Source organism: Daktulosphaira vitifoliae, unplaced genomic scaffold, assembly GCF_025091365.1.
Source record: "Daktulosphaira vitifoliae isolate Bord-2020 unplaced genomic scaffold, ASM2509136v1 Scaffold_1, whole genome shotgun sequence".
Classification (NCBI taxonomy): domain Eukaryota; kingdom Metazoa; phylum Arthropoda; class Insecta; order Hemiptera; family Phylloxeridae; genus Daktulosphaira; species Daktulosphaira vitifoliae.
Genome location: NW_026099572.1, coordinates 71952842 through 71973862, shown reverse-complemented (window position 1 = coordinate 71973862; position 21021 = coordinate 71952842). Strand labels below are relative to the sequence as shown.

The following is a 21021-nucleotide window of genomic DNA, read 5'->3' as shown; positions in this document are numbered from 1 at the left end:
TTTTTAAATATTTTTTTATTGTAATAAGTCAGTTCAAAAGAAATATTAATCATTTCTATGTAACTCTAAGTTTTTCAATTGTATCATATAATTTAGATAATACAATTGAAATATTCAAAACTATTTTCCTTATATCATACTATAATAGATGGAATGTGAAAAAATATAAATGCCGCTTTGAAATTAGCACAAAAAATTGAAAAATAAAAGTATTTCTTAGACTCTGATTATAATTTTTTGCAGACCATTTATGCATAATTAATAACAAATTATTATATAAAAAGTTTTGCGGCAAGCACTTCAATATTTACACGTTTGTCATAGAAGTAACTATTTTATTATTTTNAAAAAATTTTAATTTAACACTGTCATTATCTTTCATTCTGTAACACTGGTTTCCTGCATGTCTTGTGTAATTATTTGTGTTCATATGAAATTGACTTTTGAAAACGTTTTTTTTAGATAATATATTGGATTTTGGTAATACTTTCAAAAAAAATATTTATAAAGCAAGTAAATTATCAAAAATGCTGTCAATATTATTACTATCGTAAATTTAGGCAAATATAATAAAAATAGCCAACATAAATAAATATAAAAAATATATATAATTACAAAAGAAAACTAATTAGGACAGCCATTTTTGATAGCATAGTTGATTACATCAATAAAACCATTTCGAGAAGCTTCATATATGGTATTACTACTCCATGGACAATTATTTTCAAAAGCGTATTTTAAACAACGAAATTGACCATTTGCAGCAGCAAGTCTTGTTGTGCCTTCATCCCATTTGCATCCATTTTCGTGGGCATATATTAAACAATCTAAATGTCCACGCATGGCAGCTGTAACTATTGTTCCTTCATCCCAATTACATCCATTTTCATGAGCAAAGATCAAACAGTTAATACAACCACTCGCAGCAGCTTCCCTTGTTGTACCTTCATCCCATTTACAACCATTTTTATAAGCATATTTTAGGCAGTCTAAATGTCGATTTGCAGCAGCTGCTCTCGTTGTACCTTCGTACCAATCCCACCCATGTTCGTAAGAATATATTAAACAATTTAAATTACCATGCATGGCAGCTATAACTATTGTTCCTTCGTTCCAATGACACTTGTTTTCATGAGCATACTTTAAGCAATCTACACAACCACTTGCTGCAGAAGCTCTAGTTGTGTCCTCATCCCATTCGCAACCATTTTCGTGGGCGTATTTTAATATTTCCAGATTACCTCTTAAAGCAGCAGTTCTAATTGTNATTAAACATTCGAAATTCCTATTTTCAGCAGCGACTCTTGTTGTATCTTTATCCCATTTACAACCATTTTTATGTGCATATTTTAATATTTCCAGATTACCTCTTAAAGCAGCAGTTCTAATTGTACCTACAGCCCAATTACATCCATTTTCATGAGCATATTGTAAGCATTCTAAATTACCAGATATTGCAGCTGCTTTTGTTGTGTTTTCATCCCAAGGACATCCATTTTCATGAGCGTATTGTAAGCATTCTAAATTACCAGATTTTGCAGCTGCTATTGTTGTGTTTTCATCCCACGGACATCCATTTTCATGAGCATATTTTAAAATTTCTAAATAACCGTTTTTAACAGCCATAATAATTATGCCTTCATCCCAATGGCATCCATTTTCATAGGCATATTGCAAAATTTCTAAATCACCATTAAAAACGGCTATTGTTGTTATTGAATTACCCCATTTGCATCCATTTTCATGGGCATATTTCAAAATTTGTAAATCACCATTAGAAGCAGCTATTGCTGTTACATTTTCATCCCATTCGCATCCATTTTCATGCACATATTTCAAAATTTGTAAATCACCATTAAAAGCAGCTATTTCCGTTATTTTTTCATCCCATTTGCATCCATTTCCATGGGCATATATTAAACAGTCTAAACAGCCACCTACTGTAGCAGCTTTAGTTGTACCCTCATCCCAATCACATCCATTTTCGTGGACATATTTTAAGCAATCTAAATGCCCTCCTAATGCAGCAGCTTTAGTTGTACCTGCGGCCCATTTGCATCCATTTTGATGTGCATATATTAGGCATTCTAAATTACCATAACTTGCAGCAACTTCTGTTGTGTTTTCATCCCATTCGCATCCACTTTCATGAACATATTTCAGGATTTGTAAATCACCATTAAGAGCTGATATTGACGTTATTTTTTTATCCAATGGATAACCATTTTCATAGGCATATATTAAACAGTCTAAACAGCCGCTTATTGCAGCAGCTCTAGTTGTACCCTCATCCCAATCACATCCATTTTCGTGGGCATATTTTAAACAATCAAAATAACCATCTAAAGCTGCAGCTTCAGTTGTACCTACGGCCCATTTGCATTCATTTTCATGTGCATATATTAGGCAATTTAAATTACCAAAAATTGCAGCTCTTTCTATTGTGTTTTCATCCCATGGACATCCATTTTCATGGGCATATATTAAACAGTCTAAACAGCCACTTACTGCAGCAGCTCTAGTTGTACCCTCATCCCAATCACATCCATTTTCGTGGACATATTTTAAGCAATCTAAATGTCCTCCTAATGCAGCAGCTTTAGTTGTACCTGCGGCCCATTTGCATCCATTTTTATGTGCATATATGAGACATTCTAAATTACCATAACTTGCAGCAACTTCTGTTGTGTTTTTATCCCACGGACATCCATTTTCATGAGCATATTTCAAAATTTCTAAATGACCTCTTATGGTAGCTGTAGTAGTTATACCATTATCCCATTGGCATCCATTTTCGTGGACGTATTTTAAAATTTGTAGATCACCATTAAAAGCAGCAATCCTAGTTGTACCTTCATCCCATTTGCATCCATTTTCATGTACATATTTTAAAATTTCTAAATTACCTCTCATAGTAGCTGCAGTAGTTATGCCATCAACCCATTGGCAACCATTTTCGTATGCATATTTTAAACAATTTAAATTACTTTCTGTAGCAGCAGCTATAATTATGCCTTTATTCCAGCGGCATCCATTTTTGTGAGCATATTTTAAACATTCCAAACTGCCTTTTTTTGCAGCTGCTTCTGTTGTTGTTTCATTCCATTTACAGCCATTTTCATGAGCATATTTTAGGCATTCTAAATGGCCATTTATTGCAGCAGCACTTGTTGTTTCTTTATCCCATCTACATCCATTTTCATGAGCATATTTTAAGCATTCTAAATGTCCATTTGCAGCAGCGGACCTTGTTGTTTGTTTATTCCAACTACAGCCATTTTGATATGCATATTTTAAGCATTCTAAATGACCATTTGCAGTTGCATTCCATGTTGTTTCTTTATCCCATCTACATCCATTTTCATGAGCATATTTTAAGCATTCTAAATGCCCATTTGCAGCAGCGGCCCTTGTTGTTTCTTTATTCCATCTACATCCATTTTCATGAGCATATTTTAAGCATTCTAAATGACCATTTTCAGCAGCAGCCCTTGTTGTTTCTTTATCCCATCTACAGCCATTTTCATGAGCATATTTTAAGCATTCTAAATGACCATTTATAGCTGCATCCCTTGTTGTTTCTTTATCCCACCTACAGCCATTTTCATGAGCATATTTTAAGCATTTCAAATGACCATTTTCAGCAGCGGCCCTAGTTGTTTCTTTATCCCATCTGCAACTATTTTCATGAGCATATTTTAAGCATTCTAAATGATCATTTTTAGCAGCAGCCCTAGTTGTTTCTTTATCCCAACTGCAACTATTTTCATGAGCATATTTTAAGCATTCTAAATGACCATTTTCAGCAGCGGCCCTTGTTGTTTCTTTATCCCATCTACAGCCATTTTTATGTACATATTTTAAGCATTCTAAATGACCGTTTGCAGCAGCTTCAGTAGTCGTATTTTTATCCCATTCGCAACCACTTTCATAAGCTTGTTTTAATGTTTCTATTTGACCAATTGCAGCAGCTGTACTCGTCGTACCTTTTTCAAATGGACATCTTTTTTTGTTACCCGATTGTATATTTACAATGCCTAAATGAGCACAATAATTAATTAAATTTTGCTGTCTTCAAATTTTATTTAAATTACTAAATAATATATCATCAAGAAAGTAGTAGTTCTACTATTGTGTTATTTGTTTTTGTATTAAAAATTTTTAATTGTTGAGTTTAATTAAACAAAAAAGTTTGTAAATTTTGAAAAATATTGTGAAATGGAAGCATTTTTGTAATTAAAAATAAAAAAATACTTTCAATGTGATATTATTTTAAGTCTGTAGCTCTACTTATTGAATTATTTATGATAGTAGAATTATTTTGTATAATATTAGCGTATTTCTGATTTATACGACAGAGTAGTATTTCTCGAATACAATTTTATGCATAAATACATTTTTTTGTACAAGAAATTATTTGAATACATTTTATCTAAATAATAATTTATCAATGTTTGTTGTATATGTCCAATTGTTTGGCATATACGTATATTGCATTATAATGTAATTGATAATAATCAATAAAAATACTATAATCTGTATTGCATATTAATAATAAATAAATAAAATAATTTAGCTGTCATAATAATCACACTGTTCAATACATAATTTAACTACTGTTAACAATACTATCATAATATAATGATCATGTAACTTTTAATCTGTAAAATAAATTGATATCCACTAAAAGCACTGACAACAATATCCTTGGATTGGGGGTACCATCACACGCTAAAATCCTTTCAGACTCCAGTACGATATTGTCAAATTTATACAAAGAACAATTGTCAGCCACAACCCCTTGTTGTTGTCCGCTACCTTTTTTACACATCTTATTTATATATGAAAAAATTTGTTTTAATTATTTATCTTATGACAAATTACAAATCCGATACCTCTGAGTATATATATATATCAAAATTTATCGAATGATCTTATAACAATTTGTGGAAACAAAATATGAAGTAAGTAAATTCATGTTATCCAATTTATTTACAGCTAATAAAACTGAATAGAAAACGACGAAGCAATAGATCATTCATTATATTTATATTGTAGAATATTATATTAGGATGGTTGGTTAAGGTTATGTACATAGTCACGTTACATAGTATCCGTGAACTGGCTGGTCGTTCCGTTGCCCTTGTGCATATTATTAGGTACCAACCTAATAAAATACTATACTTTATTAACCCTCAGCAAAGAGATATTGCATTTATTATTTTTATATCTTCTTGTCTTCGTTGTTCTAAACCCTCGAACCACACAACCCCGATAGAATTCATACATATTATAATTACAACCACTTATATATTCGGATAGCATCGTTATGTAGAATGGCTTAAAGGAGACTATTATCAGCAGCACTGTTATCATTTTAATAATTTGTATTTAATTCAACACTAAAATAATACTTAATTTATTTTTTAAGAGCGCAATTTTATCATTTCTACATAAATTATAAGATGAGTTAACAAATTATAAGTTAATTTAAAAAAACAGATTTAATCAGAAAAATACCGGATTAATGCTATCCGTGCGTCTATACTCCTCGACCTAAATACACCACTAATATCAAACCATTGGTATTGAACTGATTCTTAGCACTTCACCAGTTAATACCCCAGAACTTAGATTACATATTACTATTGTTATAATTGTTTAAATCTAATAAAATTGTGTTCATAAATGTTTAAATGTTTAAAATAATATTATATAATATCACATCATTAAATCTAATATAAAGTATTCCAAAATATTTTATTACAAAAATATTATAATTAAATTATGCAATAATTAACAATTTAAAAATAATCCTAATTAACTATAAAAGACAAAAAAAAATGTGTGGTTACAATATTTAGATGAATCTCGTATGAGATTTTGCTCCAGGCTCCAAATTTGGTTTCAGATTTCTTCCATCATTTATAGTTTTTTTGATAATAATTATTATTTAATTATTAATTATTAATTATCAATTAAAAATAGTGTTTAATTATAATTACACACTATTTTTAGAATCGTAAATATAGTTTTTTCGAAATTTTGAGATGTTTTTCCTATAAACAGCAATGCTATCAGTTTTAGATTGCGTAATAAGATAAAGAATTACATTTTTAAGATCCTCATAAAAATATCCATTAAATGGGTATAAATATATAACTGGAAGTTAAACCCAAAAAATTTTATAGTGAAAAGTTCAGCTCGATTTTTTGATAATTGAGTTCTATAATGAAGTTTAAAAGCTTAAAAAAACAAGATAAACTTGTTACAGCAGTCTCAAATTTTGCATAAAACTTAAATAAAATAAATTTGGAGATTTTTAAGAGAACAAATTGTTTTCCTTTCTCGCAATATGTCAGACTGTTACATGATCCGTTGGTTTATTAAACGTATATCAACAAATCGGTTAAAACCTATTGTTTGGGATGGAGGTAATAAATGGTATATTACTTATCCGGTCATTACGCTTTTTTTTATACCCTTGGTCAGTTGCCTAGTATACCACTCCAGGGACTTACCAACCATGTTAGTGTATAGTGCTGTAATAAAGTCACTGGTGGTGGGAGGGGTCGCCTGGGCACATATCTATGTAGTACTGAAATGTGTAAATGTATATATATTTATGTATAGTGTATACCTTAAAGCTAAGTAAATAAAATAAATAACAAATAACTCAAAGTGTAAAGATCAATAAATAAATAATATTTTTAATAAATAATAATAAATTAATTAAGCCCCTTGACTTCGAGCCTTTAGTCTTCTACCAAGGTATAATATTAAAATTTTATTTAATTTTTATTTATTTATTTTATTTATTACACGCACAAACAATTATTCAATAATTCAAATAAATACAGATAAAAACTACAAGAAAATTTCAAACTCAATAATGAAATAGAAATAATATACAACAATAATCTAACCATAACCCTTTTGTTTTGACTACAATACTGTAATTAAGCTCTCCTGGCGTTAAATCCCTTGCCTTATGCACAGGTATACAATTAATTAATATAAAACTATTATTCAATTTGTTCAGTAAGTTATTTCATAAACATGGATAACAACAGAAAAGATAATTTAAGTAAAATAAAACTCAACAACTAAAGATAATTAAATAGATAGGGAATATAAATTGTGATATATTTCAGCTAATATCATACAAATTCAATATTTTATTTGAATAATGTTTTAATTCATACATTTAATCTAAATAATTTTAATCATTATTATTTTTAGTAGTAAAAAAACTTAAAATACTTATTTTATCAATTAGATATTTAATCCACATATTTATGTGGTGGTTATGCATGTTAATTCATTTGATCATTTTTTACACGTGAATTATTTCGGCATGAGGGCGATAATATGATTTTTTAGTTGCAATGTAAAATTCAGAAGGTATTAATTTTACTATATATTCTTTTTGTGTCTGTTACCATATTTTTTAAGCTCTCGCCGAACCGAATTATTTCAATTATACGTCAAAAGATCACAAATTGTATCTAATCGAAGACATTACACTCAAAAATTGAAATAATTTTTCTTCTTTCCCATAAATGGGGGAAATGCCCAAAAAATTACAATTTAAAAAATCAGTTATTTTCGACATTTTTAAAATTTTTTTTTCTTAAAACTAAAATAACGTTTTTAAAAATAGACAATTTAAAATAATTTTTTTTTATGGATACCTTAGATATTTAACTATCATTTGACATATTTTTAACTTATCTTTTAAACATTTTCTGGAAATACTGAAATTTTTATATTGAGAAAAATGACTTTGAAATTTCGAACTAGCTTAAATTGTACTTTTTATCTACCGACAAATGTGATGTACAGTTGCTGCATCAATAACGCCTATTTTATACGCTCGGTGTACGAGGTTCGAACCCCGCCTGTCGATTTGACAATATTTTTGCATTTTTTCTTAATTCTTTTTGAGGTGAAAAAAATTCAAAATTCCTTTGATTTTTATTTCATTTAGATTGAATAACTTCAATGAATATCAATGAACCCATTACAGTAGTCTCCTCTCGTGAGAAAATAATTCTTAATCTTTATCAATTAAAATGTCACTAAAAAAAATTTGTTTTCAATTGTTGAAAAATATATTGTTTTTGGTACTTTGAAAATATTATAGTAATAATAATACATATTTATCTAAAAAAGTACAATATCATGCTAAATTTTATTAAAAATATTATTATATTTCAAAATATACATAATAAAACCAAGTAAATAAAATTATATGTAAATTATATGTATTATTAAATTATTATATGTAAATAATTCCCATTAGAATAAAAAAACATGACACTAGCATTATGTACCTAACAATGCTTCAACTTTATAACACTGTTAAATTACTTTTATTAATTATAATTATTTATTTAATATTATTTAAATAAACCATAGAATATTAGTAATTATGTATTAAATAGTATCAAATTGATTAAATAATAATATATATCAAACACAGAATTAATTATTAATAATACAATTATCAATGTGCAATAACTACATATTATACTGTACCTTAATAAAATTGTTTTACTCTAAATTATTAACTACATGCAATTAATAAATAAAAAGTTATATTTATACTATAAAAAAAAAATTATTGGTAAATGTAAATTTTCTCTAATATTCTTAGAAATGACACGAACCCAATGAATTATTTACAATTTCTTATTTTTATTGTTAGCTAATGTTATAAATATTTCGGAATAATTAATTGATTTTTGATTTTAATTTAGTATATATTTTTATCCATATACTTTTATATATTTTGTATTTACAGAAAATATGTATATTATATACTTGCATACATTGCTACTGCAATTTAACTTATTGTGCCTTATACCCAAGTACTGTTTTTGTATTTAATATTTGACAAAATTGGCTCTTAATAAAAATAAAACTATTTTTTTTGAAATAAGCCAATTGCAAGTTCCATTTTAAAATTTTAATAATATTTTTAATTTTGAAAATAAATTTATTTTTACAAAATTTCAAACTAATAACAGTTAAACATTTTTTTAATAAAAATAATGATGACAAAATTATGATCTAATAATTTGATAAAAAAATAAAAGGTTTTCATATTTTCCAAACACATCGTATACAGTATACATTCGTTTTTATATCATCTCTAAAACCACCTATACCTATATACCTTAAATTAATATGACCAAAATATAATAATTGGCAATAACCGATGTATTACTATAAGTAACACATCATAAACGCTACAATTAGCTACCTGTATTTATAGTCCCGCTTATTATGTACATGTATATAATCTTGAGAAATAGAAATTTTAAAGTGTTATCACAAACAAATTATTAATTTAAATAAAATATTCAAATGTTAATAATTTAAAAAAAAAAACACTATCAATTTATCAAACTAAAAATATATTTCCGTTTTAAAAAACAGTGGATAACTAAAAAAATCCAAAAAAAAAATTTTTCAAAATTATTATTATATTGAAAAATACTGACTGGCAAATGTTAAAAGAATCACTTTGTATATATACTAGGTGATCGGTATATCATAAACCACTCCGTTTACTCTCAAAATAAATACAATATTAGAAAAAGAATGCCTTCATTATATTTAACTTAACTGGAGTAATAATTTTTTTTCAATTATTGTATTTATTTTAAAAGTAATTGAGTGGTTTATGATAAATTGATCAATCTGCGTATTTATAAATATGATATAACACTAACAGGGAAACTCGAAATTAAGGATGAAATTTTCAATAATTTTAGGTGATTTGAGTGATATTTAAAAACTCTGATTAACTTCTCGCTGCACTGCTGACGTGGTTACGTCTTAAAAACGGAACATATTAATTTTTATTAAACTAGTCAGAGTAGAGCGGCAACGCCACAATAAATAATTCATTAATATTTTATAATGATCTAGTATCAGCAGTAAGTTCCAATGATCGTATTGATACTACGTATACAGATCTTAAAAAAACTTTCGATAGTATGAACCACTCTATTGTAATTCAGAAATTAAAATGATACGTTGTAAAAATCCAATTTTATAATGGTTTTGTCGAATAAAAAAAATAAGAAAAAATTGAAAAGTATATTTTTAAAATAATAAATGTAACATTGGGAGTACCTCGTCTTTGATATTGATTCTTTTTTTCAGTGATTTGTGTAAGAGATTTAACCATTGTAAATTTGTATTATTTGCAGATGATATTAAATTATATATGCCAATTAAAATAAATTTTGATAAGTTTCAATCAGATTTAAATGACTTTTATGATTAGTGTCATGAAAACTGATTAATAATTAACGATTCCAAATCATCTGTACACGAATAAAAAGTTTTAATATTCACCAATATGTGATTAATTGTTGTAAATAACATTAAGGATTTTGGTGTTTTTTTTCTAAAATAACTTGCCCTTTAAAGAACACATTAAACATATGTACAATAAAACTTCTCATGGCTTATGATATATTACACGTAATTGCAATGAATTTAGAAATTTTTTGTGTTCAGAAATATATATTGCATTTGTCAGATCCACTCACAAATATGAGTCCGTGGTTTGGTCTCCATACCGAATAGGAGAAATACATAAAAGTAAAGAAATTAAAAAAATAATTTCACTTATGATTTATTACTAATAAAATGTAAATGGAGATAAGTTATTCATCTAAATATGTTATTTCTCTTGCCTAGAAGGAAGTTTATTAAATAGGAGTTTAATTTTTATTTTACTTAATAATCGATAAAATTGTCTAGAATTATTGGGATTGTTCCTTTTAAAGTACCTAACATTCATACTCGGATAGAATACTTTTACGAATAACTTTGGAAATACTTCTTTAAATCATTATATCAAGTCTAAAAATAATTTTTTTTATAAAATATAATACAGAACTCAGTCCAAGAGAGTCAAAGTTGTCAAAAAATTTTAAATACTCGTATTCTAAAATTCTTTTTTTTTTCAAATTATTTCTAAATATTTTATAAATTACAAAAAACAAATACTTAAAAATTAATTTTTACTTAAATGTCGGTATTTTAAATAAATGTACATCCATCAAAATCCTTGAGTACAGATTAATTAAAATAAGTTGATTTATTCTGCGACACTTTAGCTAAGTCGAAACTTTATTGCTACATGCAGTTTAATAATTTATCTTAGTGTTGTCGTAACACAAAACAGAAAGTAAAATGTACGAAGAAGATTATGAGGATGAGCCTGCTGTCTAGGTATTCACATGCGTGTTATTGTACAGCAGTCACCGTGCTCGGCTGATACTCCGAGTTAGCTTTGAAAGGCTGTTGTTATAGGAAGGCAATAAGGATAACACTTATGTATGAGGTACAGACGAAGCGCAAGACACAAATACTCTGAAATGTTGAGAAAGAGAGTAGATAGGTTAAAAAGGAAAAACAAAGACTTTACTTTAAGCAGTAAGTCGGACAGCGAGAACCGAGTACTGAGACTGATAAATGACACAAGGCACTGGAGTCGACTGACCAAGATGGCCAGGTCTTTTGGGTTTTTATAGTAATTTGGACTATTGCCAATTTAGCAATAAATGTTAATTGTTAATTCATCAGTCTCAGGAAGCGGATATGCTGTCTGTATTTTATTATAATAAATTCTCACAATAATGTTAACGTAACACCATCAGTGTGTTTAAATTATTCTAATTTGTGAAATTAAATGTAGTTTAAGTTATTTAATTAATTTTGAGAATTACTATATTGTTAATAATGTCACTTATGTTCTGCATGTTATACCTTCTTATATATTTCTTTATTTTTTAAAAACTCACTGTACTGTTTACCCATACTTAGGTATAAAATTATAATAAATAAATAATAGTTAGTTTTATATTTTACAATATATCTCATAATTATTTATTTGAATACTATTCGAATAAACTATTATCCTGCTGAAAATTTGTTCAAATAATTTTTGTTCTCAAATAATTTAAATTAATATGCATCCGAATAATAATATAAAATTATTTTAATAAATTTTTATACAGATGGCTGTAAATTAATATTTCGAATAGTTTTATATTCGATTAAATATTAATCTATATGAAAATTCATTCAACACTAATAACGACATGTATAAAAAAAAATGATAGGGTGTGGTCGTTCTCGTAACTAAGAAATAAACAAAAATCTTAGAAGTTTTTTTATTTTAGCTTCGATGCAAAGCTGAGAGAAAGTATTCATTTTACTATAATGTGCTTTTTTTTTTTTGTGTCTGTTACCACTTTTTTTTAGCTCTCGCCGAAACGATTTCTTTCAACTATACGTCAAAAGATCTCAAATTGTAACTAGTTGATGACATGACACTCTAAAATTGAAAAATTTTCTTAATTACCCCGTAAATAGGAAAATCTCCAAAAATATTACAATTTTATAAATCGCTAATTTTCAACATTTTTTCAATTTTTTTTTACTTAAAACTGCTATAACTATTTTTAAAATGACCAAATCAATATATATTTTTTTTTATAGATTCATGAGGTATATATATTCCCTGTGGATAGGGGATAAGAATACTTCCACGCCCCTTTGCCAGTCGTAAGAGGCGACTAATGAGGTTACGTCAGGTCGTCAGCCGGCGTGAAATTTTTGTTAAATAGTATGAGGTGTCCTGAACAAAACTTAGGCGAATTGTCTCATCTCGGATGTACGTGGGGACAACAGGACCCCAAGTAGTTAGCATTAAGGCGAGGAAGAAGAAGAATTCATGAGGTATATTCCTAATTAAAAAATAAAATCGATTTATCACTATTACCTTCCTATATGAGTAATTCAGTCAATGATATTTTTTTGGAGAAATTATGTGTCATACCGCATATTAAGTTATTTTAATTTCTTTTCTATAATTAAAATTAAAATTCTTTTCGCTAAGACAATTATTATAGACTTTGTAACCAATTTCCTTTGAGTGAGTGCTATTATCTCCCACTCAATGTCGAATATACGGGAATTTTTTATAAAATAAATATTCAAACCATACAAAATAAAAAAAAATTTTATTATCCTCTTAAAAATTACTATTTAAATTCAGAAAATTTCGCAGTACTTAAAATTTTTGGCTTAGATTTGTTATTACCATACTTGGGAAATACAATACTTTTTTGAATACTCTAGAAAAACTTTCTTCAATCCTAACCTAACCTAAAAAAATATTTTTAAATCTAAAACATGCAATTTATACATTTATATGTAAAAATTACCAATAAATTAATGTAAAATTAATTTTTCAAATATAAGTGTTCGGTGATTTTATAATATATAATATGTTTAAGAATATTTAAAAAAAATTTTTGTTACACAAAATGTGAGTATTTTAAATTTTCAACTTTGATTCTATTGGACTGAGTTATGTATTTTATTTTATAGAAATAAGAAATTTTATATTTGATATAATGATTTTAAAAAATATTTCCAAACGTATTCTACCCTGGTATTACATTTTTGAATTTATACAAGTATAATTTTTTTTAACACATTAAATATAAATATTTCTTTAAATGTACTTTTTTTTTTTGAAAATCCGATTGTTTCTTTTTATGTATGGAAGTTCCCAAAATATTGAAACATAATTATCATGGGTTAACTTAATAAAATTACTCTTTGAAAATGTTTCAAATATTAGTATCAATTTAGAAATATATTTGATAAACTTAATACGCATAAATAATGTAAAATAGAACTTACCTTCATTAAATATCAAACAGGAATTTATCAATAAGAAAAATATCAGTTGCCAGTTCTAGAATAAAATAAAATAACCTTTTATTTGATTTAATTTGAGTACATCATATAAAATGAATTTCTCACCTCCATTTCCTCTTTACTTAAGTGATATTTTAACTAATGACAATTTTTCATTTAAGTAGATGTATATATAAAAAAATCACCAATATAATTAATTATTTTTTTTATATTTTGAATTCAAAACGATTATTTACTTAATCTTTTTAATCAATTTATTTATACACATGTAGAAAAAACCAAATCAGGATTGGAAAAAACACGTGTTTGAGTTAATAAATTTTTAAAAATTATTAATACAAATACAACTATATAAAGAGTGAGTCACAAAGAAATGACAAATTCAATAACTTTTGATCAATTTAATGTTTTAAGTTAATTTCTTGTTTAAATAATTTATACTTTAGGACTATACAAATAACATAACATATTTTTAATTTATTAATAAAAGTAAGAAATTTAAAAGTTACGAAAAATGTAAAAAAAGAATTTCACAATAGATATTTGTATAGTAGGTTCTGACAAAAAAATTTGGTAAAAATATCTATAATTAATGTTCTGTAGTAAATTATCTGCTACACTTTAAAGTTGATGAAAATTTAAAATTTTGTATTTAATTCTGCGATATCAAACATTATAATATAAATTGAGAAAAGGATAGAATAAAATGAAATCATTCAAATATTTATAATTTATTTCTGCCACTAGAAGGTAAATACTTATCAAGTATTACTTATGCTTGAATAAATTATAGAATATTAGTTGGTAACAATTTATGGATCTTTTAGTCATTTTAATTAAAGTATTTTGTATAATAAATTATTTACTTCATATTTGGGAATGAACTTTAATTTTGTTTTATAGTTTTATATGTAAAGTATATTATTTACCTGCATTTTGGTTCTTCATCTTTTTACTTAAGTGATATATTCTAAGTAACTTTTGACAATTTTTTGTTTAAATAAGTGTATGTATAAAAAAAATCATCAATATAATTAATAATTTTATTTATATTTTAAAATTTAAAAGATTATTTTATGTAAATAATAAAATATGTATACTTTATTACTTATTTAAGTATTTTAATCAGCGTATTGATACACATATAAAAAGAATAGGCTAAATCGGGATTGGCTAAAGCACATAATTAATTTAATAAAATATGGTGAATTATTAATACAAATACATACATATATATATATGTATGTGTGTGTGATGGGAGTGATCAGTTTATCATAATACTCACGATTACTCGCAAAATAAATACAATATTGGAAAAATATTATATTGGACCATTATTTAATGTGATGACTGGAGGTGAGGAGTGGGCGTTGTTATTTTTATATCGTTAAGGTATAAAAATGAGAAAAACTCCAAAGTACTGGTCCAAAAGTTGTTATCAACTAGTCATTTTTTCAATTCCCTATTTTTTTATTTATATTTATTTAAAAAAAATAAAGTTGACAACCTTTTAAGTGTTGAGTGATGATTCTAAGAAGTAATTATTAGCTGATAAATCAAGCACTAAAAGAAATCAATTTTTTTTAGCTTCGATACGATTTAAATATTGTATTTACTTTGAAAGTTATCGATTTGTTAACCGATTATCCCGTATATATAGTGATTCTTATGACATTAACCACTCGATTTTTCTTATAATTGTAATTATGCTAAGGAATTTTTTAGCTTCGATGCGATGCTGAGAAGGTATTAATTTTACCATGTTGTTTTTTTTTTTTCTGTCTGTCACTACTTTTTCTCAGCTCTCCCCGAACCGATTTATCTCAACGATACGTTAAAAGATCACAAATCGTGTCTAGTTGAAGACATATCCTCAAAAATTGAAAAAATTTCTTTCGTTCCCCGTAAATGGGGGAAATTTCCAAAAAAATTACAATTTTATAAATCATTAATTTTTGACTTTTTTTTTCTTAAAACTACCATAACTTTATAAAAAATGAACAAATTAACATAATTTTTTTTTTATATATTGAAACCTTAGATATTTTCCTTTCATTTGACATATTTTTTTTGAAAATTTAACACTTAACCGGCAAACAGGGGGGGTTTAAAATAGTAACTTTTTTACAAAACTCAATTTTTGAAAGTGTTTCGGAAATACTGCGTCCTTTATACATATATCAAATTAAAGCTTACATTATGTACTATAAGTTAAAAAAAAAATTGTCCCGACGACCTATCTTCTAAGTACAAATAACCATCAAAATTGAACAAAAAATGTAATTTTTTATCTTTTCAATATACTTTTGAATGAGAGTGATAAGTAATAATTGCCTTATCTAATTTCTTATCATGGTATTAATGCCAAGTTTGTAATGTATACACATTATCATCATATTTATACACAATAATCATGAAAAGATAGCGTTTTCTTCTGTCCTTTTATCAATACGTATTTCAATGTTTAATACCGTAAAATAATACATGAAAATTCAAATTTTCACAAACTTCAAAACGCTACAGAATATTTACTACTCNACAATGAGAACAATAGATACCCGTTTCCTGACTTACTGAACACCCTGTATATATAATAATGGTATTTAATTATAAACCTGGAGTGCACAAGCAAAAGTATAATGTAATTGGTATTGGTAGAACTTATTTATTTTTTCTTTAAAAAGGAATACCTTTAATTTATTATAAGTTAGTAGTTGTATAATATATGAGCTGGATACCCCCCTAAACCACATGATATGGGTTTATCCTGCCATAGTTAGACGTGAGGTGGAAACAGTCGGGGGGGATATGGTGAAAGGCATAGGGATGCCTTCCCATGAAAGGTTCAGAGTATAATAGAGGGGGCTCTCTCATGACAGTAGATATCACAAGTATGGGGGTTAATCCACATGTGGGGGTACATAAGAAGGGGGGGCTATGAAAAGATGAATAGTTTATTAGAAATTACTTATTAAATTGTAATTAATAAGAAATTATGAGATAAAAATGATTAAGTCGTGAAGGAATGGAGTTTAGGTTTTGCGATTCGCCGAATTTATAATTGATTTTGTTACATTTAATGAGTATTTCGCATAAAAGACGAATTATTACTCGAGTAAAATTAATAGTGTTGTGTCAGTTAAACGTCTTAAAAATGCTTTCTTGTGACAAGTGTGAAAAAGTGTACGTTGTCAAAAAACTGTTTGATGAGGCATAGGAAAATCCATGATGGAATGCGATTTAAGTGTTATTTATGCTCATCTACTTTTTCGGACAAATGCGGACTTGTACAGTTATCTTGATATATGTATTGTATACCCTGGTATATTCATAGTATACCGAGGTAGATGGAACATCATATAGTATATCTTGATATATTACAGAAAATTGGAAGTATTTTGAGAATTACATAAATTTAGAAATATGTGAAAATATTTGAATGCAGAAAAGTGAAAGGTGTAATCAAGCGGCGACGGCGGCTATTAGTCCAACGAAACCCAACTTTAGCTATGCGATGTGTATGCCTTTGACCATAGAGAGCCTCCTTTCCTTGACTAACGTATGTATTAAAACAGTAGATCAGCGGTTTACCTCTACATAGAAGGTAGGTGATGATGAAACTCATCATAAGGTGATCATTATTACGATATTAAAGTAAATATATTAATATGTACAATATTATATTATTTCATAAGAATTCAGTTATTCTGTAATTAAAGAGAAAATATTTATACGTTAGAAATAATATTTTATCAAATTCTTTTTTGATTATTCAGTCACACTACCGCGTTTGTTAATAGACATTTTTTGTTAATGTGTAATCGTTATTGTATAAAACATATTTATACACATACTCTATTACATATATTTGTATAAAAATATTTAGAAATCGAGAGTTTAAAATTAATTATTATGACATTAAAGTGAAATTACTTAAGTGGTAAAGTAAAGGACTCTTAAATTAGAAGATACATCATAATTATTTGAACAATTTGATAATTTAAAGTTTTTATGAGCAATATTTTTTGTTCAATATTATTTCTAAGTTCAGCGCTAAACTATAATGAAAATGTACTTTTTCCGTTATAATACGTGAGTACTTATTTAAGAATCACGTCATTCAAACATTATAACATTATAACATTATAACATTTATTAACAAATGCAATTCTTTCCCAATAAATTATTCCCATTTATTAAATTCAACTCTCTTGTTATTACATTTTAATATTTAAGTATAATCAACTCATCTTATTATAGTATTAGCAATTATCATTGCAGACATATAATCAAAGACATATTAATATAATAATTAGTTTTATGAATTATATTTAATTCAGAAAAAAATAAAGATAATTGAACAAAAAAATCTAAGAATATAACTAAAAATTAAATAATGTAACAACAAACAAATATATTAATAAAGCAATAAAATGATTGGTTATGAAAAGGCAAACAGTTCATAATAAACGTTATGAAAAAACCCAGCACAGGGGGGTCGCGGCACAGTGGTGACGTGGCATAGTTGGATCAAGTATAATGATATCTGACAGTGATTAAAATCACTATCAAAAATAAACGCTTCGATGCAAATCTTTAGATAGTGTTTAATTTTAAAAAAATTGGTGTTTTATTCCAAAAGCTACTTGATCTGCTGGTTCCTTATTAATATCTCGATTAAGATAAAGTATGTCGAATGAAAAAAGGTTTATTAAAAAATATTATTTCTCATAAAAAAATTGTGTGGATCCATAAACTTTTCAATAAGTTATAGCATTATAAAGTTAAATATAATATAAATAATAAAATCGAAAATTTTCACACAAAAATAGCATTCGGTAGCCGTTTTCACCATGAAGACAAGTCCAGAGGTCAAATTTTTTTTTTTTAAATAAAAGTACATTACATTAGCTTTAATTTAAGGTATATATAAAAGCGTCAGACCTAAGTTAAGTTGAAAAAGTTGTCATTTTAAATCCACCCCTGTGGGCAGAAAAAAGGTCATATTTACAAAAAAAATATACCAAATGATAAGTAAAGACATCAAGCATCTATAAAAAAAAAAAAAAAATAAAAAAAAAACACATCATAGTAAAACCAATACCTTTTCAGCTTCGCATCGAAACTAAAAAATATATATAATATAAAAGGATATCATTGACAGCGCACAAACTTCCATTAACAACGTTAAGGAATATATACATTTGCCAGTTGAATGCAAATGAATAGGAGTTATAAGGTTGTATAGTATTTTATAATCAAATCAGTTTCACCACCGTACTCAGTCCAATAGTTTTTATTGCTTCTATGTTAGCATAAACAGTAGTTAACATTTCTTTTGGCGGAGGTGTTACGACAATTTCAATTAATAAAGACTCTCCTTCAAAGTGCTTTGACATCTCATAGACTTCTTTTCAGTTAAACAACATCATATGTCAAGCAAGTAAATTTTTAACAAACCATCATTCGTCTCGTCCATAATTTTCCCACGGTACCATTCAGCGCCAAAAAATATCAAGTACATGTCGTACTTCTCAACTTTTTGAATACGTCTCAAGTTATTTTCAATTTTGCGTAGATTTTCGCACAAGGTGATAACAGACTTTCTACTCTCCATCGTGTGTACAAGATAACATGTCTTCGTTCGTTTTTGAACTATCATTATCTGTGGAAAAATTATAGTAATAAAAGATTGTATGTATGATAATTATAAATAACTAACTTTTTGCATCTCGCCTAGTTTTAATGTTGGTTTCTTAGTACATAGGTCTTTTGTTGTTATGTCAGTGCTAAGATTTCGTTCTTTGCAGTATTTTACTTTAACTTCATATCGGTTCATATCTGTGTTCTTTGTGCCACACTGTTTAGGCTGCGTTTCTCTCGGAGTAACGGTGTCCTTGTACTGTTTAAGTCGGTCTTGAGCTGAATAACGTGTATTATTGGTTTTGTATTGTTGTCTATTTTCGGTTTGTTTGAATTTATTTGATTCGTGTACAATTTGTGGTTCTTCAGTTTTCCGGTATTTCATAAGTCTATCCTGGGCCGAATATAGTTTTTCGTTGTTCACTGGATAACGTTTAGCGTTATATGTTGCATAATTATTCGGTTTAAGTCCAGGTTTGTACGCATTCTTCTTTGTATAATTCTTTTCATATCTATTGCCGACGTCTTTGGCTTTCAAATTCTCAGCATTCCAAATCTGAGTGTTTAGACTTTTTTTAGATGTTGAATATATCAATACAAGTTCATTTTTGTCAATACATGCCTTAAAAATTATAAGTATAAATAATTATGCTATTTACACATATTTTTCACTTACGATGTTAAATACTTCTTTCTTTTTGATAACATTGGTAAGGATATTCATCGAGGACGTGTCGAAAAATTTCCCACATATTCTTTGAAGTTTAACGCGATACTCTTCGGGCTGTTCAAGATTTTTGTCATTTACTTTGGTAACTGTTAAATTTTGCATGTAGTCATAATACCTTATAACAATCCTATCACCTCTTTCTAACGGTGCCATAATTATATTCAATAATATCGCAAATGAATTTGACGGCTGTTTTCGGAAATAGTCAATATGTTCGACTTGCGAATGTCGCGTTGATTTCAAGATTTTTGAATTTTGATTTCGACGTGACTGATACTAATAGACTAGAGACTAATAGACTAGTTTGGCTTCAACAAGAGCTTGTATGTTCTTCGTTCGCTGGTTAGACTAAAAGTCCCAATGAATTTTTAGTTTACTCGATCTTTTATACTAATTTTTTTGGCCAACAACAAATAACGTTGCTAAAACAAATTTTCATTATTTCAAAAATAAATATGTTATTTAACGACCACCATAATAGATTGTTTTCAGCCAATATTTAAATTATATTTTTTCGACTTATACATATTGAAAAAAAATTATTTTAGCAACGTTATTTATCGTTGGCCAAAAAGTCTTGTTTACTTTTTATATAAGCCAATTAATATAACAAAATATTTTTAATGATAAGCTAACAATTATTAAATTTGTTTAATAAAATAACTGATTTCGGTCACTAAGTTACAATTGCTTTTTATTCTCATGTTTATGATCATAATAGATTGTTTTTAGCCAATATTTAAATTATATTTTTATAACCAACCGAAATGAGTTATTTTATTAACATTTGGTTAAATCTCTTACACAAATCATTGAAAAAAAGAATCAATATCAAAGACGAGGTACTCCCAATGTTACATTTATTATTTTAGAAATATACTTTTCAAATT

General features: G+C 26.9%; 2 protein-coding genes across 2 annotated transcripts; both read right to left on the bottom strand.

Annotated features, from left to right (window-relative positions):
* Positions 1-352: 352 nt before the first annotated feature.
* Positions 353-14763, bottom strand: LOC126894167 (uncharacterized). The gene is made up of 5 exons (XM_050664975.1): positions 14688-14763; positions 13864-13896; positions 13741-13795; positions 1368-4037; positions 353-1241 (listed from the first exon to the last, which is right to left on the bottom strand). The coding sequence occupies exons 1-5, from the start codon at positions 14691-14693 to the stop codon at positions 625-627; spliced, it is 3381 nt and encodes a 1126-aa protein (XP_050520932.1). The 5' UTR covers positions 14694-14763; the 3' UTR covers positions 353-624.
* Positions 14764-18208: 3445 nt separating this feature from the next.
* On the bottom strand, positions 18209-20202 carry LOC126893614 (uncharacterized). Its single transcript, XM_050663985.1, has 3 exons — positions 20078-20202; positions 19481-20023; positions 18209-19423 (listed from the first exon to the last, which is right to left on the bottom strand). Exons 1-3 carry the CDS (start codon positions 20123-20125, stop codon positions 19187-19189), a joined length of 828 nt encoding a protein of 275 aa, XP_050519942.1. The 5' UTR covers positions 20126-20202; the 3' UTR covers positions 18209-19186.
* Between the last annotated feature and the right edge of the window lie 819 nt (positions 20203-21021).

Excerpts from the sequence above, each read along its gene's own strand:
- LOC126894167 (XM_050664975.1), bottom strand. Across the intron at positions 13,796-13,863 it reads TAAGTAAAGAGGAAATGGAG|AACTGGCAACTGATATTTTT; the intron begins GTGAGAAATTCA and ends ATTTTATTCTAG. Across the intron at positions 1,242-1,367 it reads TAGAACTGCTGCTTTAAGAG|GTAATCTGGAAATATTAAAA; the intron begins GTAATCTGGAAA and ends CTGCTTTAAGAG.
- LOC126893614 (XM_050663985.1), bottom strand. The coding sequence starts at position 20,125 with ATGAATATCCTTACCAATGTTATCAAAAAGAAAGAAGTATTTAACATC. Across the intron at positions 20,024-20,077 it reads AGAAAGAAGTATTTAACATC|GCATGTATTGACAAAAATGA; the intron begins GTAAGTGAAAAA and ends ATAATTTTTAAG. Across the intron at positions 19,424-19,480 it reads AACTAGGCGAGATGCAAAAA|ATAATGATAGTTCAAAAACG; the intron begins GTTAGTTATTTA and ends ATTTTTCCACAG.